The following is a 26,772-nucleotide window of genomic DNA, read 5'->3' on the forward strand; positions in this document are numbered from 1 at the left end:
TTCTTCCTTCTATATTTAATGATTTGATTGTTATATTTAGATAATATGTAGGTATATTAATAGAAAAAAAGTAAGGTGGACTACAATTTTGGGATATGTTGTTCATAATGTTTTTCATATTTCTTTGATTGTTTGTCATGGTATAAAATGAATTTCATTGTGTATGTTCCTTTTGGCTATGATTCAATCCTAATGCATAATTTTTCTCTCTGATATGGTGTCCCCTCTTCAATCATTTTGTGCTATATTACATTGTGCCATAAGTTTCCTTAAGTTTTCATTGTATTTGTCCCTTTTTTTCCTACCAAGGTTGTTTTTGGTTGAAGGATAAAAAATATTTAAACAGTAGAGTATAAAGTTGGATTATCATTTTAACCCTATGTTAAATCAAAATATTATAAAACATTTACTTAATTAAATATTAAATAGTAATCATTCTACATGCTACACTAAATATTAAAAATCTAAAAATGTTAAGTCAAAAGTTGAAAGACAAAATATTCATAAAAAAACATTAGGCATTTCTACCCTTTTAAAGACTAAATTAGTTCCATTTTTTAAATCTTTTTCTTTATACTAAAAAGTAAATTATTTTATTATGAGACCATTGAGTTATGAAGACCATAATGCCCACTAAAGATTGAATGATTATTTTAATCTGTAAGTGTAAATTATTCATTCATTTTATTAAAGGAATGCTGATCGAAAAGATGAAAGATCTTGCAATGTTTCATCGAATGTTTCATCGATAATAATTTAGACAAATTACTTGGTGCAGCTTTAGTTGCTACTATTATTTTGAATAATAATTGCAGTCATTGTATTCTTGCATTTCATTGTGATAAGGAATAATATATTCATCTTCATAACTTATACTATCTAATTACTCTATTTTTATCCATATAAATTCATCTTTATTTGTTTCATGAGGACCCTAACTATGGTTAATCTTTTCATTTTATAGTTTAAATAATATACCGGTTATATAATTATTGATATATTTGATTCATACTTTAACTAAATGAAGAAGACTCTTGAACTATAATTGTCCACAAAAACTTGAAAAAATATATAGTGATTCTGTATTTCTTTTTTCATATACATATTGTTATGATTAAAGTCTTAAAAAAGATGTGTATGTTGTTGCATGTTTTTTTCTTTGTTTATTTTTTATGTGTTTTCTCTCTATTAAACTTCTTTAATTTGATTTTCTATAAATTTCTGATGGTTCTAAGTGTATTTTTATTTAGGCTAAAATTAATCTTTTGTGACTATAATGGAAATTGGCTAATTACGATCTAAAGTTCTAAATTTACAGTTTGTTGCTTAGAATAAATTTTAAACATTAAAATAAGATCCCTCATTTGATGTTTCTTGTCACAATTTTAAAATTTTATTTGTAATTGTTGTATTTTATTATTCGTTACATGCATGTACACGTAGAATTCTAATTGTTCTACCGAATATATAAAAATTAGCATGGGGCACACGTGCAACGCACGTGTCCTGAAACTAGTAAAATAAGAAACACAATAACATTACAATACAGAGAATGAGAATGTAATAAATACAAATACATATTTATTGCTGGGACGATGAGACATGATGAACTAGAAGATTTCCTGAGGCAACTTTCTCACGAACGAAATAATAGTCTATTGCGACATGCTTCGTTCGAGAATGCAACCAGAGGCGAAGTCAAAATTTTAGGTTTATAGATTTTGAAATTTATAGCCACGATTTCAAATATAATGTTAATAATTGAGTTCTAAACTTAATATTTGTACATATTTAATAAACTTCTTAATACAAATACATTATTTGAGCAAAAGTTATTGAGTTCCGCCGAACCCGTATAAAGGGCTTCTAGCTTCCCCCTAATGCAACGCTGAATTTTGAGCAAAATATAATGCACCCATATATCCCAAAGATGGGCCATTTAAATTCCAAGTTTTTGCACATATTACTCCTATTCCAGGTGGTCTTTAATTTAGCCATTTGACACTTAAAAGTAACGAAAAGGGCAAAAATGCCCTTGTCAATGAAAATTAAATCGCAAGGTATATGTTTAGTGACACAAGTTATGCTCCAAGAAATAAGTTCAATGATACAAGTTATACTCGAGGGCATAAGAACACTGACACAAGTTATGCTCCAGGGCATAAAAACAATGACGCAAGTTATGTCCCAAGTCACAAGTTATGCCTTGGGACAAAAGAAATTATGTCCCAGGCATAAGTTAGAGTCCGGAGCCAAAAGGGGAACTTTTTCTTTAAAAAAACTAAAACGGCACATCAAAAAAAAAATTAACCAAAAGGACAAAATCGCTCCGTCAGGAGCGATTTTCTTTTGACAAAACAAAAATAAAAATCGCTGCCTTAACAGCGATTTTCTCAAAAACAAAGAAAAACTTTTTTTAGCAGCGATTTTGGTTAAGAATTTTTTAATTTTTTTTTTTATTTAATTTAATATTCTTTTATTATTATTTATGATATATAATTCAATTTTCCTCATGCTTCAACAATTTTATTGAGTATACTGTCGTTTTGTTTATCATTATTATATTATTACTAATTAACAATAGGCATGAAAACAATAGCACTAGGCATGAAAAACGCTGCCCCTGCAGCGATGTGTAAGGACAAAAAAAATTCTGACTTAAAATCGTTGCCACAACAGCGATTTTTAATTAAAAAAAAATAAATAAAGTTTTTAGACGAAATCGCTGCTAGCTCAGCGATTTTTCGTCACTTTGTCAGAGGGAAATCGCTTCGTCAGAGGGAAATCGCTTCGTCAGGAGCGATTTTGCCCTTTTGGTTTTAAAAAAATTTGATGTGCCCTTTTGAAATTTTTGACAATTTGTTTTGCCCTTTTGGCTCCGAACTCGCATAAGTTATGCCATATGACATAAGTTCAGTGGCACAAATTACACCCCAAAGCAAAGTTCTCTAAAAGTTTTACCTTGTGAATAAGACACTACAGAATTTATGCCCCACAGCAAACATTATCCAACGAAATTAGGTCTTAGTTAAGAATATTTTGGCCCTCGAATTTTCATTTAATGAACCGTAGGAAAAATAATAATTAAAGACCACAAATTTGAGAGGCAAAAATTAAGAATCACACCAAAATAGGAGCATTTGTGCGAATGACCCTAAATTTTCCGACAGCCACACCATGCCATTCCCTAACTTTTCCGACAGCCACACCATGTCATTCCCTAACTTTTAGGTGAGTCAATATCCGCTCATTTTAACCCACTCAAATTCAGCTCAATCCACTCATTTGCCACATTTAATTGTGATTATGCTTAGGTAGGATCTTAATTAGAAGTTTTCATCTTTTGGATGTCAGCTAACCAATACAAGTTGGTTTTAGAATAATTGTGTGTGCGCCAGTGACACACAGCCAAAAATTTCATTAAGAGAATTCAACTTTATAAATATATATTATACCAAGCTTCTGTTTCAAGTAAAAGAATTCAACTCTTATATTTATCACATATTTCTTTATTTTTTACTTATAATAAATATGTATAATAAGTAAAAAAAAATTAAGCAAGAGGGATAATATAAAACCTCCCTTGCTTGAATGTGGCTCCACCACTTGTGTTTGCGCAGGCTAGTTAAGCTTGAGCACTATAACCATATATAGTCTCTTCGATTGTCAAAAAAATGTGTCTCAACCACTTGTGTGTTCACTCATGAAACATTTTAGCTCAATTCATCATCCTTCACCCAGAGCCAGCAAATTGCTCTCTTGTGTGAAAGAAACTCAAAACAATCAGTATCTTTCAATTAATTCGTATCTCTGACTCAACATGATATATACATCCACTCGTACTTAATTGCCAACATCATTGTCGTTACAACTACTTCCATGACATTTGGTTAGTTTAACTCCTACAATAAACATATTGTACTTGTCAAATAGAGAGATAATGACTAGGTTCTCAACTATTAAGATCATTTCTTAGACACCTCAATGTTTTGACATATGAAGTGGTCCTAAATCCTAAATAACTTTCAAATTATCTCCTAAGCAATAATTGCATTTAACAGGATACCACCAAATAATATGATCCTATAATGAGCGAAGCAGCAATGCAGAAGTGAAATGATCAAATGTAATTCACAATACCTCAGTAGAACAGAGGAGTGGGTTAAGTCGTTCCCGTGGCCTTAAGATTGCAACTCAACTCCTGCCCTCCTTATCATTGGAACATCTTTAGCAGGACCAAGTCCTTTTGTTGTCTACGTAGGTTTGGTGACTGACGAACCAGATTTTCTTACATTGCACTGTAAACATCAGAATCACATAACAGGTCATATCTGATATATGGAAAATATTCAACTATTTCCATGTGTCTTGTTAACTGAATCAAACATTCATAAATCTGATCGGACTGAAGATGCATCTTGTCTCTAACAATAAACTCAAAAATATTTCCATTTACTTCAACGGAGCTGCAACCAGGTGTCTTTTGTAATCCCCTTTCACCCATCATCTTCCTCACATCTCGTGCCTTATGTTGCATATTTGCTTCAACATACATGTTAGCAAGTAAGACATAAGTTCCACTATCACCAGGATCCAATTCAAGAAGTTTCAAAGCTGCCTTTTCCCCCATCTCAATGTTCCTATGAACTCGACAAGCAAAAAACAATGCTCCCCATACTGAAGCATCAGCCTCATTTGGCACCCCACGGACTAGCTCATAAGCTTCTTCCAGGAGCCCTGCCCTGCCCAAAAGGTCTACTATGCAAGAGTAATGTTTAGATTTGGGGGGAATTTTGAACTTTTTGCTCATTTGAGCAAAAAACTTTCGCCCTTCTTCAACCAAACCTCCATGACAACAAGCTGACAAGACCCCAAGAAATGTGACATCATCTGGTCTCAGGCCACTGTCAACCATCTTCAAAAAATATGATAGAGCATCATGTCCATTTCCATGATGCGCCAAGGCACCAATTGCAGCTGTCCAAGTCAATGAGTTTCTGATGGGCATCTCATGAAAAACCTGAAGCGTTTTTTCGATGTTACCACATTTGGCATACATATCAACAAGTGCAGTTCCCAGAGAAACAGTTAAACAAAGCTTATGTTTTTTGATGTAGTGGTGGAGCCAAATCCCAATATCAAGTACTCCAAGTTGTGCACAAGCTGATAGACAACTAACCATTGTAACTTCATTGGGTTTTATATTCATCGTTTGCATTTCCTGAAACAAAACCAATGCCTCTTTACTGCACTTAGATTGGACATAACCTCCAATCAAGGCATTCCACTGTACAATATCTTTCTCCGGCATCTCATTGAAAACCCTCCTCGCTTCATCCAAACACCCAAATTTAGCAAACCCGCTAATCATTATAGTCCAACTTACCACAGTCCTCTCATCCATCCTATCAAACAAAGCCTTTGCTTCATTTAGACTCCCATTCTTCATATACATGTCCATGAGTGCATTGCAAAGTGGTATGCTAAAATATAAACACTTGTCCCTAAAGTATCTATGTAACTTCCTCCCAAGCTCCAAATCCTCAAGCTGAGCGCATGCCCCTACCATCCCAATGATAGTAACTTCATCAGGCTCCACAGACTCCATTTTCATCTTCTCAAATACCATCAACGCTTCCCTCGATCTCCCACTCCTAACATAACCATTAATCATTGAATTCCAAGAAACTAGGTCCCTCACAGAACTATCATCAAACACCTTATATGCATCCTCCAAGAATCCACAAGAAACCAAAAAATGAATCACTGCATTATGCACAAACACATCTCCATCATAACCAATCCTCAAAACATGTACAAGAATCTCTTGACCCATATAATACAAACCCAATCTAGAACATATCTTAAACAACAAAGGAAAAGTATGATTATCAGGCTTCAAACAACTAAATTCATTCTCTACTGTCATAAGCATTTGTTTATACAAAAAGAATGCATCGATTGGGGTTTCACTTTCACAACAACCCCTTATAGCTATATTCCAAGAAAATGTATTTGGGTTTTCCATATTATACAATATTTTTTTACAATAATCAAGATAACCCTTTTCTGAAAGTGCACAAAAGGCTATTAAACGACTTGAAGCAAACCCATTTGAGAATATGCCTGTGAGAATCATTTGTGAGTGGATTTGTTTGAGTTGGTTCATGTATTTGCATTTGGTTTCTAAAAGAGAAAGTAGTGGATTGGTTTGTACAAAAACATGATTTGTCCTCCATTTGAATTGGGATTTGGTTTTGTAATGGGGTAATTTAGAAGAAGAAGAAATGGTTTTGGAGAAAAGTTTTAGTGTACAATGGTGAAGTGATGAAGAGCTGAAGGATTGAGAAATGATATGCATCATTCTCTTGGAAAGAAAACAACTTTAGCCATATGCAACTGTTGGTAACAGAACAGTGAGAGCTTTAACCCAATGAGGACTTTTGGCATAAATTTAAATTTAATCAAATTTTAATAGGAGTATTTAATATCGGGTGAAAAATCTTCATTGAATAGGATATTATATTGTTAATTTAAATATAATAGTATTTGTTTTGATTGTTACTTAAATTTTATTATATCGTGTGATTAAATTTATTATTTTTTAATCGAATTCTTTTTACTTGTTTTCAATATAGTAAAACATCTTTTTACTTATCGATTTTTATCGAATTCATTTTACTTGATTTCAACAAAATAAAATATCATGTTCAGTGATAAAACTGTTGTCATTAAAAGTTTTTTTCCTTCAAAGTGTCTATTGGTCATAAAAAATTTAAATATTGTATTTAAAATTTAAAAAAATACTCAAGACTCTATTTTCACATTTATATATTCTTTTTTTTCAAATTCATCCTAAAAAGTTTACTTTTATAAAATTCATTAGTGTACGAAATGACTTGAGAAACTAATGTACTTGATTTTGTTTGTCAGTTGGATAATCATGCTCACTACTTGCCAATGAAACTCTTAAATCCAACGAAACTTGACATTTAAACATTCTTGAAAATGACACATCATCATCCACATCAAATTTTAAATGACACGTCACTTATTTTTTCTTTTATTTTAAAATTTTTGAAAAGAAATTCACTTCATTCCTCACCGTTGTCTCTATCCCTTGACCATCTCTTTCCATTTTCTACATTAGAGACACCATCACAACCTTCCTTCTACCGGTTCGATCACTTCTCTAAATAACTAAAAAATCACTATTCCTATTCAAGTTTGCATCATTCACAATTTATAATCATATTTTTTTTCTACCAACGTGTACATCCACCAGTTAAATCACCATAAATTCCTTTTCTCTATTAATGTCAATGAATCACTATTAAAATATTTTAATATGTTCTAATATTTGTATATAAATTTACATAACATACTTCACCTAATTCCACAAAGACATTTAACAATTACTTTTTACCCTTCGAAACTATTGATTTTTAACTTCACAAGTTGTAAATTATCCCGAAAATGGAAATAAAAACAATAGCACAATTTCTTCGAAATTTTGGGGAGAAAGAGAGTGAAAAAGAAATGGGGGATTGGGTGGGATAAACATGGAGGGTAGAAAGAGAGAGAAAAAAATGGGGAGGGGTGGGAAAAAGAAGAAAGAAGTGAAATTTTTAATTTCTTATTTTCATTTTGTCTTGCCTTTTTATTTTATGTTTATTTTTTGTAATTATTTTTAGTCGAATTTTATGTCTGATCCATTTACGCGTGAAATTATATATTTGTTCCAAGTCAATTATTAAGTTGCCATATAGGTTTGATCAATGATCAGGTTAGGTTTAAAATGCTGAAATTCTTTGGATTTTAAGGATTTTGTTGGAAATGAATAGGAGGGTCCAAATGATAAACAAAGCCAATAAAAAGCTTTTTTCAGGTCATTTTGTCTTTATAAAATAACTTAATTTAAATTCAAAATATGTATTGAAAAAAACAATGATCAAACACAACTCTAATTCAACTTTAAAAATTCCAAATAAAATGAAATTGTTTTGATTTTTATGGTCAAATAACAAATGTCCGCATAGTTTCATAATTCTATTTCTTTATCGACTTTTTTCAAGATTCCACTGTTTACATTATTATTTTTTTCTTAAATGTATCCCTCCCTTTTTCACAAGTAAAGCATCTTTATAAAGGCAACCAGCATACAAGAAGCAGACTTTGCTGCCAAACTCAAAATCGCTATTTAATTTGAAAAATATATTGGTTTCTTTTTCTGTTTAGTCAAGTATATCATCTGAAATTTATATTAGTTTATAACTCTTTATTCACACAAGCGAGTAGAGTTATTTTGTTTGTTGAAATGATTAATATGTTGCATAGTTTTGTATTAAAACAATACATGTTAAAAACAATAAAAAATAAAAATATGATGTTAAAATAAATAGATTTTTGTAAAAGGTCCATCTCCAAAAGGTTTTCATAGAGATAAGGTTTAGGGGGTAAATAATTTTGTGGCGAAACAAAGGGCTAAATAGCAAAAGTGATTCCGTGAGACTGCAAACTAGTTTTCAAGGGCCCTAACAATCTCATCCCTCCAGTTTCCAGGACATTTTCAGGTGCAAATACAATTTTGTTTTATTGCTTTGGTCAGAACTAAGAAGATACAAGGAGTGCTTCGAGAGAAATAAAATCACTGCAAGCTACAAAGGGTAGAAATATGGGGGGATGAAAGATATTGGAATGGGCTTCTTCGAGATTATAAAAACATGAAAAGGGTAAAATAGTAAACTACCAACTACCTTTTAAACTAGAAGGCAACAAGTTTAACACACCAAAACAAGCCAAAAACCACCTCGTCCCATAACTCTGTGAGACATTTCATAAATTCCATGATTCAAGTCTAGAACAGCAAAATCCATAAATATGAAACTAGGCGAATATATGGCCATAATGCCCGCTGTCTGCGTTATTAGAAGCTGATAAGATAGGCCGGGTAAATCTAGCTACTGGGAAAACTGCATCAGATCAGAAGAGGGCGAGGAGCTACTAATCTGCACAAGTTTACAATTATAGAACACCAAAATAACCTATATACTAAAGACAACTGAGACGAAATCACTGTACAAAATCACTTTACTCCTACTACTACTCTGTTTCCTTCTGATTAGCCATGAAGATAATTGCATCTATCACCCTTTATGCATCGATTGTTTGTATTATATGGACACGGGACATTATTCTTTTTGAAGCCACCTCTAGACGGCCCTCTACTCCCAAAAGACGATTGCCTATCCCAGTTCCTACCCTTGTCCCTCTGACCAGAGAATCTCCCATCTTGATGCTGATCATTATTTCTTGTGCCTCGATTCCCATTAGGTCCACCCCTACCTTGATTTGAATCTCCTTGAGGTGGTGGTCTTTGGACAAGTGCTCCAGGATTTCCAGCTCCCATACCCCACCCATTACCAGATGTAGGCCCTTGAATAGTTGAACCCATGCTCCCTGTTGGAGCAACCCAACCTGGATTGGCATTCCCAGGCGTCAAGCCCTGAACACCAGCATTCCCAGATTGTGCAACCCATCCAGGATTCACATTCCCAGGAAGTGACCCAGTCGGAGCCCAACCAGGATTTACAGTCCCTGGAGGCATTGCCTGAACTGCTCCCCAATTTACATTCATGATTGCTGGTACAGGTCCACCCCAGCCCACATTTGGATTTCCAGGCATCATACCCCAGCCAGTGTTATTCTCAGGTCTTAATGCTGAAGCAGAACTCGAATTCTCTTGCAAACCAGCACCCCATGGAACACTAGGCACAGTTGTAGGCTGTATGATCTGTTGGCTGCCTTGAGCTGGTGTGCTCCAATAATCAGGCTGAGGCAAAACTGAGGCACCTGCATTTGAAAAATTTCCCGCAAGATTCTGTACAGATGAGGAAGTAGTACCCCAATTACCATATCCCTGGGACTGTCCTGGTGCCAGAGCAGAAATGTTTGGCTCTCCCTTAGAAGGTGCTGCCGCAACCCATGTATGGACATCCACACTAGGGTTCTGTAAATTAAGAGATACTGACTGGAGAGCTGCATGCTGTGCACCAAGTTGGCTATTAATCAGTGCTGTCTGTTGCTCACTAGCTGCAAATGATTGAGCATTTTGCAAAGAATATCCAGACTGTGCAGCAATGACCTGTTCAGAAGTAGGCACTAGACCAAAATCACTACCAGAATTCACATAATTATTTTCCGATCCCCTAATTGAAGGCCCACCAAAATTTTGAACTGAAGCAGATGCATTAACACCATCATCTGGTGGGGCTGGAGGAGATTGGAGAATTCTGTTGCCACTAGAATACGAATTTGCACCTGCAACAGATGGCCCATCTCCCGCAACCCAACCGGCAGTATTCTGCTTTGGAGTAGGAGATGGGAGATTCAAAGAATCATCATTACTCCACCTCTCAGTAGAAAGCGCAGAAACATCACCAGAAGTCATTCCACCACCAGAAGGAACCAAACGACGAGAATTCTGAGATCCAACATTCTGGTTGACTCGAGGTCTCTCTCCATTTTGATTTTGCAGAACAGTGGCTGAAAGTATATTGTCAACTGCTGATGGCATTTTCTCAAACCTCCCTGCCAGTGCATCAGTCAAAAGAATAGACTCCTCTTGTTTATTTGAAGATCTCCATATTTTCAAATCAGCAGGGAAGTATCCTGTATTGCTCCATTTACGCAACTGGACCAGAGAAAATGGTCCCTGTATTTTACCAGAAGGGTCCTTGTAATGCCACACTTTTTCAGCTTCATTGATCTTGATGGAACTTTCTGCAACCTTACCCTGGAGTGTAGCTGGAGAAGATACCGATGATGCACCAGAAAATGACTCCATTCTCGACAAAAATTGGCTATTCCGTCCCATTGGCTCAGAAATAGCAGCAGAAGTCGGTTTATCTATGTTCATAGATTCTGTCTCCTTATCTCTTCCTTCAATCCATGTGTCTTCATTCAGTCCCCCTCCAGAATGCACACCATCTTCACTTCTGCTCAAAACGTTTTTACCAGAGGAACTCCTGTTTAGTTCAAAGTTCTTTGAAGAAAATTTTCCTGCAGCCCCCCAAAAATCTTTTGGAGAGAAGTTGCTTCTTGGAGAAACTGGCCCACGTCCTCTCCGGTTAAGGCCTGAATCCCTAGACCTCATATAAGCATCTGCATGAGAAGAAGCAACTCTCAAATTATACACTGCAAAGCATATTATTCATAGCATATGAAGAAGAAAGGAAAGCAAAGCATACTATTCATAGCATATGAAGAAGAAAGGAAACTAATAGAACCTCGTCTATCATTACTTTCACTGTCCTCATCCTCTGACTCATAGCTTGGGTCCATTTTTGGATCTGCATGTATTTCTGGAACTTCCTCAAGTCTACGGTGACGCTCATCGGGGGTCTTCAAGAGCTGTAGTTTCTCTACACATTCTCTAAGTGTAATCATTAGTTAAGGAGTATATTAAGTGCGACTGATTCAGCCCAAGCAACATGAAGCAAAGACCAATAGAAGAAGGGATGAAAGAACTGCTTCTAAAGGTATCATATATGTTTAGGCAACACAGTATTCAAGGTCCAAAATTCAAGCAATGCCGAAGTGAGGATAAGTTTACTTCAATAGCACCAATATACCCATCTACGTTCAACAACATATAGAACAATAATTAAAGGAGATCTAAATAAAAATGGGAACATATGAAGTCATGAATTACTCAATAATTAAAGGAGCTCTAAATAAAAATGGGTACATATGAAGTCATGAATTACTGCATGAGCACAGAACAATAGTAATATGGCGACTGAATACTAATGCAAACCCATCCATAACCTGAAGTACATATGCAAATAGAAGTGTTCATAATTTTCATCAGCAAACTTTAAGCCATCCTCTGATATTAAGAAAAAATGTTATTAGGCCCTAGCATTGCACACAATATATCGACCCAACAGTCCTGCCTCCAGAGAAGGAAAATGGACACCAACGAAAACTTATTCAAGCAAATATTACACTGCAGTTTGATAATGGCAGAGGGAAGGGGAAGGGAATAGAAATGATAAAATTTTGGCGAACAAAGGATATTCCTTCTTGCGCCCTTTCTCACTAGCTCGATCACGAAGATGAGAGAGACGGGATATCTCTGATTCCAGCCACTGAACATCAGCAAAAAGAATCAGGTAAGATATATTAGAACAAGTTGGGAACCCAGTAGAGGATGACCACAAGCAGAAGGAATCCATTAGAAGTGCAATCAAAGAACACAACCATTACAGAGCATACCCTCACAAATTTTGTCCACAACAAGAGGAATAGAAATTTTTATGCTGAAGTCCCTCAGAAAGCAGTAGCTATCTTTTCACGAGATATCATCAACTACGGCAGTGTACTAAGAGGACAAAAACGACCAGCCAGTAAATCATAGTCAACTTTTAGAAAGTTCATGAATAAGATAGTTTGTCGTCTAACCATTATTTATCTTTTTGAAATAGGTAATGTTGTATTCCTCAGCATTAAGGTATGCTGGAGACCTCCAAAAGGGTAGTAACAAGCTAAAACAAAAAATTAATTACAGTAATCCTAAAAGATCTACTAACTGTTCAGCATTTTCTATACAATGTTCTTTACACCAAAAGTAGAAAGTTCCAATGCAGCTTCTTTTGATTTTCTGAATGTCATCTAACCATCATCGCTAGATAAACAGTTTGAGACTGGGTAACTGAACTCCAAAAGGTTATGGTATATTTCTTGACGAGCTTATCCAATCCTTAGAATGAAAAGGTCAATTACAAGACACAAATTCCCCTCATCCATTTACAATACTGCTTACGATATGCCCTTTTCTATTTTCTCTAATAGATGTCCTAACTAGTCTTTAATAAGGTAAAAGATTGTATTGATGTTAGGAGTAAATCCCACTATACAAGAGGTATAAAAAAAACAGAGAATCTTACCCTAATAGCTATTTGAGTAGATAAAAATGCATGTCAAGGACCAGGCACTGGAGGTCAAATAAACAGTTAGCTAGTCCAAAAAGGGCGCTTATAAATAGGATTTCAACAAGGTATCATGAAGATTGCACATGTATTCAGGGACAGAAGAGATAGCCACACAGATAAGGAGAGACTCCCTTGATTCCAGTTCAAAGAAAGTAATAGAGGAAATAATCTGCCAAAAATAGAACTTCTAACCAACTGCTGAATAACTTTCTTCAACCTTATTAATCACTGGCACATCTTTAAATGACAACCAGATGCATATCGATAGAAGTAGTCCAAAGAAGTGTTTCCATTTCACTAACCTCATTAACTCTTGCTGCATGTATTTCCATGGCCTTGTCAAGAATGTCACCCTGTGAATAAACCAATTTAATAAGCAGATGAAAATAAGTGCAAACCTGAAGTAATTACCAACATTAGGCTGCATCATACCACTGTTGGTCTATTAATGAGTCCACATCTTATACTCTGGCGCAGACGCTTGCATTCTTCCTGAAATGTCAAAAGAAGATACATATGAACAGCTTGAACAGATTCAATGTAATCAATTTTTAATATACAAATTTGTCAGATCAATGGACCAAAATCAGTTCAACTTATTACGTTTATTCACTCTTATTTCAGTTTTATGGAATATAGTTCACTTCTATTATTTTCTTTTCATATTTTATGGGACTGATTTCTTCTTTATTTATTAGATTCAAAAATTAAAATACTGAAATTAATAACAAATAATCAAAAGGCAATTTAGGAAGCCATCACAACTTTTCATAATCAAATAAGTAGCAAATAAATAGAAATTAATTAATTAAATTCAACACTTATTTTAATCTAAGGTTGAAAGAGAGTTGATAGTATAAAAGAACAAAAGAACAGAAAAACAAAAGCATCAGAACAGAAATAAAGGTAGTGTAAAAATCTACCTAAAGGAATCAAAATTTTAAAAAATTAAAAGTATATATAAAAACAAATGATTGAGAGGGTGGGAAAGCCTGATAACAAAAGTAAATAGACTAATACCAGGTTCGAAACCTGGGTTTCTCCTATGGAGAGACTTTTGGTTTCTCCTATGGAGAGACTTTTGGGGGCTTGGGCAACCACTAACCAGTGCACCAGCTCATTGTTTATTCATACAAAGGGCACAGTTACTATATGACTATTATTTCAACATATTTATATGTAAATATTGAACTTCTTCCGAAATTTGCAGGTGCTGGTGACCCCTCACCCTTACATATAGGTCCACTTCTGCATTAAATGCTGCACCAAAAAGGTGTGAATATGACTGTACAGAAGACAATATCAACTCCAGCTTCTAGATCATTGTTTCTTTTCCAAGAGGACAGATGAAGATCATAAAAGTATCACACATGAGTTAACATGGATGAAGCAATACGCCAGTTAGGCAAAAATACAAATAGTTCTTTTGGGAGTCCGGGGAAATGATCTTTAATCGAGTTCATGCTAGAAAAGTAACCCAAACACCAATGTAGTGGCAAACTTACCGGTTGACATATAACCCCTTCCCCTCTTCTTTCCATGTTTTCCTTTCTGGCTGTAATATAACCCTTTCCCTCGTCTCGAGTTTTCCTTTATGCAACGTCCAGATTCAGGGGTTCTACTGAGGGATGGAGAGTGATGCCCCCCCCCCCTCAATATAACCCCTTTCCCTCGTCTTTTTTTTTTGAAATAGGTAACTTTATATTCACACAAAAGAACTCATCAAGAAATTGATGAGGAGGGATTTACAAACCCCCAGGGGGTGCCATCATTCTCAAATCCAAAAACAAATTTTCAAAAATTTACAATTGGCCTATAAACTCCACTACACTATCTACTTCCCCCACTAAATCTTGCTTACACCAAAAAAACAAAAGACTAAGGCATTTCATCTTGATCATCTGGGAGCTGCTTGACCTCCCCTCGAAGCACCTTCCATTTCTTTCTTTCCATAGTGTCCACCAAATGCAAGCAGGTACATTTTTCCACCAATCTTCCTTTGATCCTCTCTTCCCAATTCCTTGCCAGTGTGTTAGTACCTCAAAAGTGGTTCTGGGCATTGTCCAATTAACCCCGAGTCTACAAATGAACATGTTCCACAGATCTGTAGCCATCTTGCAATGCAAAAATAAATGGCCATTTACTTCAGCCTCTTGTTCACACATATAGCACCTTGAGCAGATCTGTATACCTCTTCTTTGTAGCACTTCGTGGGTTAGACAAGCTCTTCTAATTACCAACCAAGTGAAGCAAGCAACTTTTAGAGGGATCTTAATCTTCCATATTAATTTCCAGGGCCAAAATGTTGTCAAAGAGTGGTTGGTGTTCCTTTCCCTCGTCTTGAGGGTTCCCTTCATGCAACATCTGGATTCCAGGGTTCTACTACTGAGGAATGGGGAGTGATGCCCCCCAGCCCCACCAAACAAAGGTCCTTTCTGTGTTTAGATGATATAGAAAAACAAGGCAAGGTGGTTGATACCAAGCACAGCATTGTAAAGCATGCGGAGAAAGGAGATATGGCAGAGGTAAACTTAGTCGGGGGTGACCTCTCCAACCCCTAGTACACTCCAATAACCCCCTCTTCAATTGCCAACCAACAATGCAAACAGCAGTCAAACTCAATTCTTCTAGACTTTGCTTGTCTGCAACTTAAACATTTTGACTATTTAGGGTTTCTATTACCCCTATTACAACTTTCAATGTCTATTGGTGCTTTTCACGCGCCAAGCATGTGGGATTTTTTAAAATTTGAATACATTTTATTATTATTTTTATCTCACATAGACCACCTTTACCAGCCAGAACTAAAAAAAGGATGGAAGGTATCAGTTTTTAGGACATAGTAACAGTTCCTAAAATTATAAACATTTCATTTGACTTCAAATTAAATTATTTCTGTTAAAACTCACGCACTTTTGGTAATCCATGTAACAAGCTTGACGGAAACTCTTTTTTTTTCAAACGAATCTATTTATTTTACTATTTAGACATGCTAGTTTAATCCCACAGTGGGATTCGGGGAGGGTGGTGTGTACACACTCTTACCCTTACCTTATGAAGGTAGAGAGATTGTTCCGATAGACCCTTGACTCAAGGAAAGCATACCAAAATCAAGTATGTAAAGCAAAAACATGAGCAATGAGATCATGCTAAAAACAATCAAGAAGAGAACTGTAGCAACAAGAAATAATACAATAATTGAAGCAAAGGAAATCACAAGTAATACTCAGATCAAAAAATAAGATAGTACGAGAGTAATAATAACACTAATGATTTCTTTTCTTTTTTTTTAAAACACTACTGATAAGGGAACTAGACAATATTTGACTACCTACTAACTTTCTAGTTTCCACCATAATCCTGACCTTCATATCTTCCTATCTAGGATCACGTCTTCCATCAAGTTGCAAGTGTATCATGTCATGTCCAATCACCTCTCCGCAAAACTTTTTCAGTCTACCTCTACCTCTCCTAATACCCACTACAATTAACCTCTCACACCTCCTCATTGGGGCATCAGTACATCTTTCTCTTCACATGCTTGAACCATCTCATCTTGTCCACCATAGAGGCTACTCCCACCTTATCCCAGATAGCTTCGTTCCTGATCCTATATCTCATTTTCTGGATGTGCGAGTTCTTGACCAGCCACCACTGTGCCCCATCCAACATAGTTGGTCTAACCACCACTATATTTTATGCAATCTGCATTTGTTTTAACTAAATTTATTTTTCTGTTTATACTTGTGCATATTTGGAACTCCATTTTTTGACTAGATTGTAACAAGTTTGGTTGCAACTCCATTTTTGGGGCTAGATCGAATTTTCTAAACCAAAAAAGAAGAAATCAAGAGGGGAAAAAAGCAACAAAAAAATATGTAGCTGAATCATCTAGTCATGGTATATGATTGTGTGGCAACTAGATGGTGAACAAATAACCACACAGGCTTATTTAACACTATTTCCCATGCTCATGCGTCAACAAAGAACTGAAACCAGTCTTCCTGTAACTTGGCACGTTCAGTGAAAGTAGACACTAGAAATAGTAGTCAAGGGGGTAAAAACACCTCACACATTTTAGATGTGGCAAATTGCAAACTGAGCCATGTTTCAGAAATTTGCTTTCGAATTAAGCCTAAAATTTACCAAAAAATTGTGTTTTATCATAAGTATATTTGTAATCAAAGGCTTGTGACATGAAAACAAGAAATAAATAAATTTTGTGGAGAAATTTCTTTCTCTTCTCTTTTGATTATTATTATTCATCAGGATTTCAATTAGAATCTTGGTATTCTTTTTTTTCTTTCCTACAGCTTTTCTTATCATGCACCAATTTCAGAATGTCAAACTAGGTATTTCAAATTGTATTTCATGATTTAGCACACGAAACACATATTCAATCACCTCTGTGAAATCTTGATTTGAGATTGTATCAATTGATAAAACCTCAGTCTTGTTCAGATTTAAGATCTCCAGCTGAATATCAGTTGTCCTCTTGCCAAGTTTGTATGGTTCAGCGGCTTTGCTTGTACCTGCAGTCAGGACCACATTGTTCAGAAAAAGAAGTTGAGGAGCTTCAAATAAAATGCATGTACATAATAATATCATAAAAGCAAGAAAATAATAAGAAGGTACAAACAAGCAATGTCCTGAAAACTACATGTAATTACCTACAACTTGCACCAGCCTATAAAGGTCTTGCTTCTGAACGTTACCAGAAATTCGTATTCTCAAAAAGGTTCCAACAACTTTTTCATGGAATTTGTCATTCTCTTCAAGAAGGTCCTCCACCAATTTTCGTCGTAGGTAAATTAAGCTGATGTTATGCACATCAATAGCTGCATACTCATCAAGATTTGATTGAGGTCCCCTATTTTCACCTTTCTTACGTTTACGTTTCCTGTCTTTGACTCCCTTTGTAGGAGTGTCAGCATTTGCATCAGCTTCAAACTGATTAAATTCTGTATCAACTACACTACCTTGAACATCATCAATCTGAGAATCCTCTTTCATAAGAAAATGAGACTCAAGTAGTTTCAACATCTCGAAGTGCCCAACACGTGCTTTTCCAAATAGCCTTTCAAGTCTTGAATCACATATAATTTGACTTTTACGACGAGGGTCACGCAGTTTGTTTGTTTTGATGTATTCGAGCAACAGAGCTTGCACATCAAATTGAGAAAGAACAGAAGTGTCACCACTTTTCATATGCTTAACAAATTCAAGCAGCTCTTTTGATGCCCACTCAGTGGTGCCAGCTGTGGAGAAGCCTTCGCTAATAGTAACAGCCGTAGTTGCGGCATCCTCTTCCTTTCTGACAGATTTCGATCGTTTTCTTAGCTTTCTTCTTTTGGTTTTACTTGCTTCCAATGTGTCAATGGATGCATCTGAACCAGAACCTCCATCATCATTATTGTCACGTTGTGCCTGAGACAGATCTTGTTTAGAAGCTGACACATCAGCTCCCTTCCGAGGACTTTTGGCATCAGCAATTTCATCTGAAGATAAAGATAGCTTCACTTTTAAATCCATTAAGTAGTCCTTGAACAGATATTCAAAGCTACTCTTGTCATCAAAATCTATCGGACCCTGGGCCAGCAAAGAGCAAGAAGATCAGAACTGTGCTAAAGGTTTAGATTAAAAAGACTACCCAGTTTAAGGAGGAAGAAATTAGGAACATCAATCAATTACCACCAGAAAAAAATAACAGAAACTAAAAACACAGAATAGTTCATGTTGCTAGCAACCATAGAAAAGAGAACTTAGTCTATTTATACTACATCAGATAATATTTTAGATATAAAATTTAATTTAACAACCCAAAATTGATCTCAATATGTACAACACTATAAATAAACCCAACCCACCTAGAGTATTTAACTAGGTCCGTCTCTCATAAGTTGTAACTACCTAAAGTAGCATAAAAGTTTATAACCAAAAGCACCATCCTCTTAAGTGGATTGGATAATGGATATATGATAGGGTAACTCCCAGGCCCAACTTCCTTACTTTTTAGCCAATCAGTTATGGTAGTGCTCTTTAATTTTCTTGGAATCTTTCTTTATGCATGTTTCCAATTAACTTGCAGCAACTTATATTTTAACTGAATGGTACTCATAGTAAAAAAGTTATGCATATGCATAGGATGTGTGACAACATTGGTTGAGAATAGCTTAATCCAATCAACAGCTCAAAAAGATAGCAAGTATAGTAGAACTACATACATCATTCTCTTCTTTACCAAGGCCTTCTATTAGCTTGACCATTCTCATGCAGTTCTTGCAAAATCCCTTGTTTCCTCTTACACATAGGATGACATCGTCTTTGATGCACCCCTTGCATAATGAAAATGTGCATGTGTAGCACAAATAGCAAGCATTCTTCTGACAAATAGTACACTGATGCCAACCTGAAAAAGTACAAAAAGAACTACAATGTAAAAGCAGTGCAACTAGAAGAAGAAACATATTTCAAAGTTAAATGGTATAGCAGACTGTTTTTTCATGTCATGAATTCAAATAAGGAAAAGTACTAAAGGTGATACTTTAGAGCTCTCAATGATAGAACTTTTTATAATAGACATTCTCAATCTAATAGTGTGTTAATAAATTTTTCTATGCAATACTATAAGCACAAGCCAATACAAATTCCCATCAACTCAAAGAAACACGGGAGGAGTTATGAATCAGATGGCAGAAGTGAACAATATAACTATAACTTTACATGTTCCCAAAAGTCATCATTTCTCTACTCAAGAACCCAAAGTAAGTCATTGAGTGAAATCTGCCCACAGGAGGTAAATTGCACACAAACTATGCATAGATATTGACACTGATTTCACTCTAGTTAAGTGGAACTTCAAGAGAACTCCATTCCAATTTAAAATAATTACAATCACCTCCTATAAAAATGGAAATAGATTTGATTAATGTATTCAATGTACCAGTAATACACACACTTCCTCCTCTATATCATTCATGATTCATCTACAGGACCCAATTGGTACTGCACAATCATTTGTCAAAGGACAAATCAACCTTTCTCTTTGTTAATTTCCTTCTATTCTATTGTTAGTCTAACACCAAAAACCACCTCTCTGTCGTTCCCAAATTTCTTTATTAGTTTTCATCGCCACTTTTATGAAATAATCCATTAATATGTATTGTAAACCTTCTCCGTCTTTCAATCAACTAATAGTTCAGCTCATTGACTTCATGGATCTACCTCATAGATGTAGCACTAATAACATTGTGTTTTAAACTGATGGAATCTATGGCTAAGACACCCTATATTTTTATCAAGATATTTGGATCCAAACGCACATCTGATTACTCAGATATTGTATCTAAATCTGAACATTGGATAGCTAAGATTGTTTTTCTCCACAACATCACAATGTTATATAATTCATCTTTATTTAGTAGAAATTAATTAATATAAATTTTATATCCTCAATATATTAATTTACATGATGTTGTATAATGTTTATTTGATGAACCACACTCCAAAAGTGTGGGCATTGGTGGTACTTGATGATAATGGTTCATGGTGCCTGGTCGAGGAGGTTGGTGGTGGTGGTTGTGCACAATCGCTGGAGGTGGTTGTGTGCTGATGACAAGAGATGATGGATGTGCAGTTGTAGCAGATGGTGATGGTTAGTGGTAGTAGGTGTGCGGTGGAAGTTTGTAGTAGAGGTAGCTAATGGTGACTACTAGTGGAGGAAATTGTCGATGGTGATAGTTGATAGTGGTGGTTATACAGGGGAGGCTAGGGAGAAGATGGTTTGTGGTGGTGGAGGTAGTTGATGGTAGAGGTTCTTGGTGGTTTGTAGTGGTCGTTGACGGAGATGATTGTGCAATCAAGCCGGGTGATAAAAGTGATTGATAGTGATGTCAGGCAATGGAAAAAATTCATGGCGGAGGTAGTTGAATCAGGTGGTATTGTCACAATCACAAGACCTTCAAGTTAAGATCTTAACAATTTTAGGACTTGGGACAATACGTGAATAATGAATAATTCAAACCTATTAAGAGCTAATAGGTGGTAAGAGCTAGTAGGTGGTTGCAAAAGGAAGGAAAAAGGAATGCACTTAATCGGTTGCCGTCGGAATGATTCATACTCAAGAATCTATTAAGTAGCAACATAATGGAGCCTATATACTCTCCATTTGGTACCGAAGTCATCGTTGTTTTGAGTTTTAGGCTATACCGCCATATCTCTTGTTCTAAATGTGCCTTGTGCTCAAGCTGAGATTTTGATGAGTTCAATGATTTCCCAAATCTCTCTTTATTGGGTGGCTTCTATATCTACTTATAGGAAACAATGTCAAAGTTCATTGGCATCTAAAGAAAATCGATACCTTTGAGTAAACCTATCATTGTAGTTTTGCACATTTCATGGATCTTTCACGTGGCTAGGAGTAAGTGTATGTTCTTTTCCTTTCTCGATAAGCAAGCACGTAGAACATCATTAAAATAGTGTGGGGAGATGTATAGTGTATTTGGATAATAAAAAAAAATTGTGGTCCTTTCTCCTCCATTTAGATGTGATGTGGATCTTCCATGTTTTGATAAACCACGAGTAAGTCTTTGGTTCACGAAGCACAGCCAAGAAGCTCCATTAACATTATTGGCATGTATTTTTCTTTTCTTTTTTTAGGATGAATTGTTGTCATGTAATTACATGATGCCAAAGTAGGAAAAATATGGGCGAGGAAAGATAAAGCACATAGTATGGCTCAATTTAGATGGGGTGAGGAAAGATAAAGCGCATAGTATTGGCTCAAATTTAGATGAAGCCTAGTCACTTCAGCCACATTCAACTTGAAGGTGACAAGTGCATGCTTTCCTGTGAGAAACCAGAACAAAAGAACTAGTGCTCAATTGCTTTTTTCCAATTAAATCTTGGCACAAGACCTTTTTATTAACTAAGAAAATATAGACAAACGCAAGAAGCCCAACCACCAACAGGTCAGGCCCAAAGTCAAAGCAAAGAGAAAACAAAACGATACAAATTTCAGACAAAACGAAAGAGAAAACAGAAATAGGAAAGTAAAAGGTTAAACTCTCATGAAGAGGTCAACTACAACTAGTGCTTAATTGTACTCATCCTCAATCTCCGAAAAATAAAACAGTCGAGACAATATTTAATGAAGAAATGAAAATAAGAGAAAGGAAGGAAAAGAAAAAAAAATAAGTCGACAAAAGAAACAATAAAAAATATTTTAGGGTAGTAATAAATATAGAACGGATATAATGCTAAAATAGCCTTGACAACCTCGTAGTACAGTTTAAACCCCCAAAAGAAACTAAAGTCAAGTGATCAGTGACTTTTATGTACCAAAACTGTATAGTATATTTTTATCAGAAGCAAACTGTATGCTATTACTGACCGAAGAATTTTGAACTCCCAAAACTGTATAGTATCAGAACAACGTAAATAATTTGAATAAGCATGCATGCATTGCAAGCACTACCAAAATGCATCAATGACATCACATTTATCATCAAACTAGGGAATGGCAGGAGATTTTGTCCTTGAACTATATCCAATTTCTGATGGGTTACAAAAGATTTTGATTTTTACTCCTTCCTATAACAGAATCTGGAGAAGTTGTCAAGACTAGCATGTAGATTGCACAGCTTTCCTCTTTCCACATCAAATGGAAAAATGACCATCACCCCTCCTCTTTTGCTTTACCTTGTCTTGCCCAACCCCTTTTCACCCTAATCAACCATAGCATCAGACTGTTTTTCCTCAAAAGCTGGGTCCCACTAAAGACTCTGAGAAGCAGTGCCAAGCTAATGTTCAGAAGATTAGAAAAGATAGGAAACCAGCTTGAGAACCACTCCAACATGCAACTTCAGATTATTTGGAATAAAAGGAATAGGATGTTATTTCAAGGTAGCTAAACCATCTTGGTATGTTATTAATGAATGAAGTTTGATTTATCGACAAAAATATTGTCCCGCAAATTTATTTGTTAGTTCAAAATAGAGTACTTTTAGCTTATTTTAGAGATGCCTTAGAAATCTCAGTGTGGAAGACATATCAATGTGTATATCTATCTTTAAAAAATATAAAACAGGAGAACTTGGTTCTACATTAATCATGTTACTCAATAAAGGCAGAAGAGTCAACAAAGAGGTAGATTAATGCACTCACCACAATTCCAACGACCCTTGGCACGAAAAAATTCCTCATCCCTGTCAATACACGAAGGATGATATGCTTTGGTACAACCCCTATACCACAAAAACCACCAAAAAGGTACCACCACGTGAGCAAATTCCACAAAACACAAACAGAGCAAAATATAACATGAATATGGTTCTAAAATAAACAAACTTTACCTACGGTCACATAGCACCAAATCCCCTCCATCAAAGCAAATGAAGCAAACATCCTCTCCTATAGTCTTCCTACTTGAAGCTCTTCCTCCAGACTTGGACTTCCCAGTACTCTTAGTATTCTTCCTCTTCCTCTTTCCTCCAGAGGATTTTCCCGATTCAGTCATTTCACTTTCAGACTCTATTTCAGTAGGAGTTGCATTAGCTGCCTCGTCTTCAGCACCCGTCCCCTCATCCTCCTCGTCTAGAGGAACAGATTCCTCTTCCTCATATTTCGTCCCTTCGTCCTCCTCATCTAGAGGAACGGATTCCTCTTCCTCATGTTTCGTCCCTTCGTCCTCCTTTTCTAGAGGAACAGATTCCTCTTCTTCACGTTTTGTCCCTTCGTCCTCCTCGTCTAGAGGAACGGATTCCTCTTCTTCATGTTTCATTGTATCCATTTCGACATCTTTCTCAGACTCTATTCTAGCTTCAACAGCTGAAATATCTACCTGTGTCGCCATTTCATCATCTTCCTCATTTTGAGTCACTGCCACTTTTTTCCCATTAGCAGTCTCGTCCTCAGCACCTGCCCCTTTGTCCTCCTCATCTAGAGGAGGATATTCCACTTCTTCATGCTTAATTGTATCCATTTCGACATCTTTCTCCGATTCTACTCTAGCTTCAACAGCTGCAATATCTACATGTGACACCATATCATCATTTTCTTCTGCATTAGCAGTTTTATTGTCAGTTTCCATTGCTTCAGCTTCCTTTTCTAGAGTGATCCCTCCTGAATCATCTAACACAACAGGAGTAATTCCCACTTCCTCGCACTTAACTTCCTCCATTTCCACATTTTTCCCTAAACCTACACTACCTTCAACAGTTGAATCATTTATCTCTGTCACTGTTTCACCATTCTCCGTCCCCTCAATATTATCATTTCCAGCCAAAATTTCATCATTCTCAGTTCCCATTGTAGTCATGACCACTTTCTCATCACCAGTACCCTCTGACATACAACTTTCTGCTTCGCCCTTTGTGACTTTCAATGCCTCTGCCACCTCATCTTTCTCTAAAGCCACCTCTGTCACCTCATCCTTCTCCAAAGCCGTTACATTTTCCTCCGTCAACTCATCTCTCACCGAGGCCCCCTCAGTCACCTCATCTTTCTCCAAAGCCGTTACATTTTCCTCTGTCACCGCTTCATTTTCAGTCACCCTAACCACCTCAACTTCCTCAGCATCACCATTACCCTGCTGAGAGCTCTCTGATTCTCCCATCGATGCATCACCAACGCCAGGCTGCTGTGAACTGTCTACGGCAACCTCTGATTCTTCGACTGGTGGGCCCACCTCCGGTGCCGGCAAAGCCGTATCATCCTCAACTACCAGTGATGGTGACGTGGCACCCAATCCGGTAACGTTATCGAGTTTTTGCTCGTCAGCGATGATAGGTTTATTCATAGATTCTTCGTCTTCCGCCATGAAAGCGGATTAAACAGCAAAACCCTAACCCTAGTTCTATATTTTTCTTATTTAATTAAATAGTTAAATAGAGAAGAAAACTAAGTGTAGCTGCTGTTGATGCTGCGAGAGCTGCATATATATATAAAATATATGAATGTATAAATCGATTGAAGATTATGAAATTGGGATTTTGTGTTTGTATCGCCTTATATGAAGAACGGTTTTCCTTTTGAGAGAGAGGGAGAGGAGGTGTGGAGTTTGGGCTGAAGAAACAAGAAATCGTGCAGGCCCATTGTCAAGCCCAACTGGGTCAATTTATAGAAAGGGAAAAAAAACGTAAATATACTAGCCTAGGTAAGATTCATTATGGGAAAAGGGTCAAAAATACCCTTAACGTATAGGAAATAGCTCAAAAATGTCTTTCTTCCATCTATTGGATCAAAAATACCCTTTATCCATCTATTTGAATAAAAAATGCCCTGAAGGTTAAGTTTAAGCCTAAAATTACCCTTTCATTTAACAGAAGCTGATGTGGCTTAAATGATTTTTTTAAATTAAATATGTGGCATTATTTTTATTTATACACATGCAATTAACTAAACCCAATTTCTTTCACAATCATACCCATTAACCCAAACCCATTTCTAATTAAAAGACCCAATACTTTCTTCATTTTCCTTCTCCAAAATTATTTGGAGGAATTAATAAAGTACTGGTTTTCAAGATATGTTGAATTTTACTTGGTTTTCAATATTCAAACAGGTTAACATCAGTTCCATCTTCTAGCAAAGCCTTTTACATTATACTTGTCCCACTGGCTCTCAAAATGTAAGCAAATATTGTTAGATGTAAGTAGTGTTTCTAATTCGAGTTCTCTTTCTCCATCAACGTTACTAATGCACCTGTTTTCTGCTCTGTATGCACTTGGATGCTTCTGATAACTTGTCGCCAAGTCAGATTCTGCTGATGATGATGACCCAATTGAGATTTTTCGCTTTTTGACTTGGATACTTCTGATAATTCGTCGCCATCTCCATGCTTTTGTTTTCTTAAACAAGTTCATGCCCAACACTTTATTAATTCACCAAATAATTTTGGAAAAGGAAGATGAAGAAAGTGTTGGGTTTTTAAGAAATGCATTTGGGTTAATGAGTATCATTGTGAATGAAATTGGATCTAATTAATTACATGTTGACCAATTAAATAATACCACATATTTAATTAAAAGAATCTTTTATGCCACATCAGTTTCTATTAAAAAAAGGAGTAATTTTAGGCTCAAATTTAACTTTCAGGGTATTTTTTTATCCAAATAGGTGGATGAAAGGGCATTTTTGATCCAATAGGTGAAAGGATGGTATTTTTGAGCTATTTTTAGTATGTTAAGGGCAGTTTTGACCCTTTTCCGATTTATTACAAAATTTAACATGAGTTTTCACTTTTCAAAACATAACATTAAAATGTTACTAAAACTTAACGAAGGGGGTCCAAAAAATGTATTAAAATAAGTTTTACGGTCAAATTTGAATGTGATTTTTTGTAGGGATAAGGGTTTGAAAAATATCCTAACTTTGATCGGATTTGCTGTTGCGATACTAAACTTTCATGAGAACCTATTACCTCCCTAGACTATTTAATACATACAAAACAATTTTCATAGACATAGACGAATTAGCGTTCGATTTATACAAATCGCCGCGATTTATACAAATCAGATGTTTCATAGCAAACATAAATTGGCTATGGAGCGCAAAAAACAAAAATGTAGCTATAGAACGCTAATATGATTTTTATCTTTGCTATTCCTAAAATTTACTCTAATAATTTCATTTAATTTTTTATTTTTTTTATTAAAACAAATTTTAGCCAGGGAAAATTGTATAAAATATTGAACTATTCATTCAAATTAAATGATATAACCATAGTTTCATTAATTGTAACCCGTAACAAACAGTTGTCATTTGCCTCTCTCCCAGC

The 26,772-nt window shown here is 35.7% G+C and overlaps 2 protein-coding genes across 4 annotated transcripts; both read right to left on the reverse strand.

Moving 5' to 3' along the window:
* Positions 1-4,288: 4,288 nt before the first annotated feature.
* Positions 4,289-6,408, reverse strand: LOC125837930 (pentatricopeptide repeat-containing protein At2g22410, mitochondrial). The gene has a single exon (XM_049517010.1). The coding sequence runs from the start codon at positions 6,362-6,364 to the stop codon at positions 4,289-4,291; it is 2,076 nt and encodes a 691-aa protein (XP_049372967.1). The 5' UTR covers positions 6,365-6,408.
* Positions 6,409-8,852: 2,444 nt separating this feature from the next.
* Positions 8,853-24,933, reverse strand: LOC125837931 (zinc finger CCCH domain-containing protein 19). 3 transcript variants are annotated; one of them, XM_049517013.1, is made up of 11 exons: positions 24,490-24,933; positions 23,348-24,420; positions 23,160-23,239; positions 19,220-19,404; positions 17,666-18,584; positions 17,400-17,527; positions 13,428-13,487; positions 13,298-13,348; positions 12,081-12,152; positions 11,289-11,439; positions 8,853-11,163 (listed from the first exon to the last, which is right to left on the reverse strand). In XM_049517013.1, exons 1-11 carry the CDS (start codon positions 24,811-24,813, stop codon positions 9,122-9,124), a joined length of 5,085 nt encoding a protein of 1,694 aa, XP_049372970.1. In that variant the 5' UTR covers positions 24,814-24,933; the 3' UTR covers positions 8,853-9,121. The 3 variants fall into 3 exon arrangements, with proteins under 3 accessions (XP_049372970.1, XP_049372969.1, XP_049372968.1); XM_049517012.1 differs by having other exon boundaries at positions 11,304-11,439; positions 23,348-24,933; XM_049517011.1 differs by having other exon boundaries at positions 23,348-24,933.
* Positions 24,934-26,772: the final 1,839 nt, after the last annotated feature.

Source organism: Solanum verrucosum, unplaced genomic scaffold, assembly GCF_900185275.1.
Source record: "Solanum verrucosum unplaced genomic scaffold, falcon-dt-bn FXZP01000262.1, whole genome shotgun sequence".
Classification (NCBI taxonomy): Eukaryota; Viridiplantae; Streptophyta; class Magnoliopsida; order Solanales; family Solanaceae; genus Solanum; species Solanum verrucosum.

Coding starts and splice junctions, on each gene's coding strand:
- LOC125837930 (XM_049517010.1), bottom strand. CDS start 6,364: ATGATGCATATCATTTCTCAATCCTTCAGCTCTTCATCACTTCACCAT.
- LOC125837931 (XM_049517011.1), bottom strand. CDS start 24,813: ATGGCGGAAGACGAAGAATCTATGAATAAACCTATCATCGCTGACGAG. Junction 13,488..17,399: donor CAAATCAAGATTTCACAGAG/GTGATTGAATAT, acceptor TTGACATTTCAG/GAAGAATGCAAGCGTCTGCG. Junction 11,440..12,080: donor AGAAAGGGCGCAAGAAGGAA/TATCCTTTGTTC, acceptor CTAATGATTACA/CTTAGAGAATGTGTAGAGAA.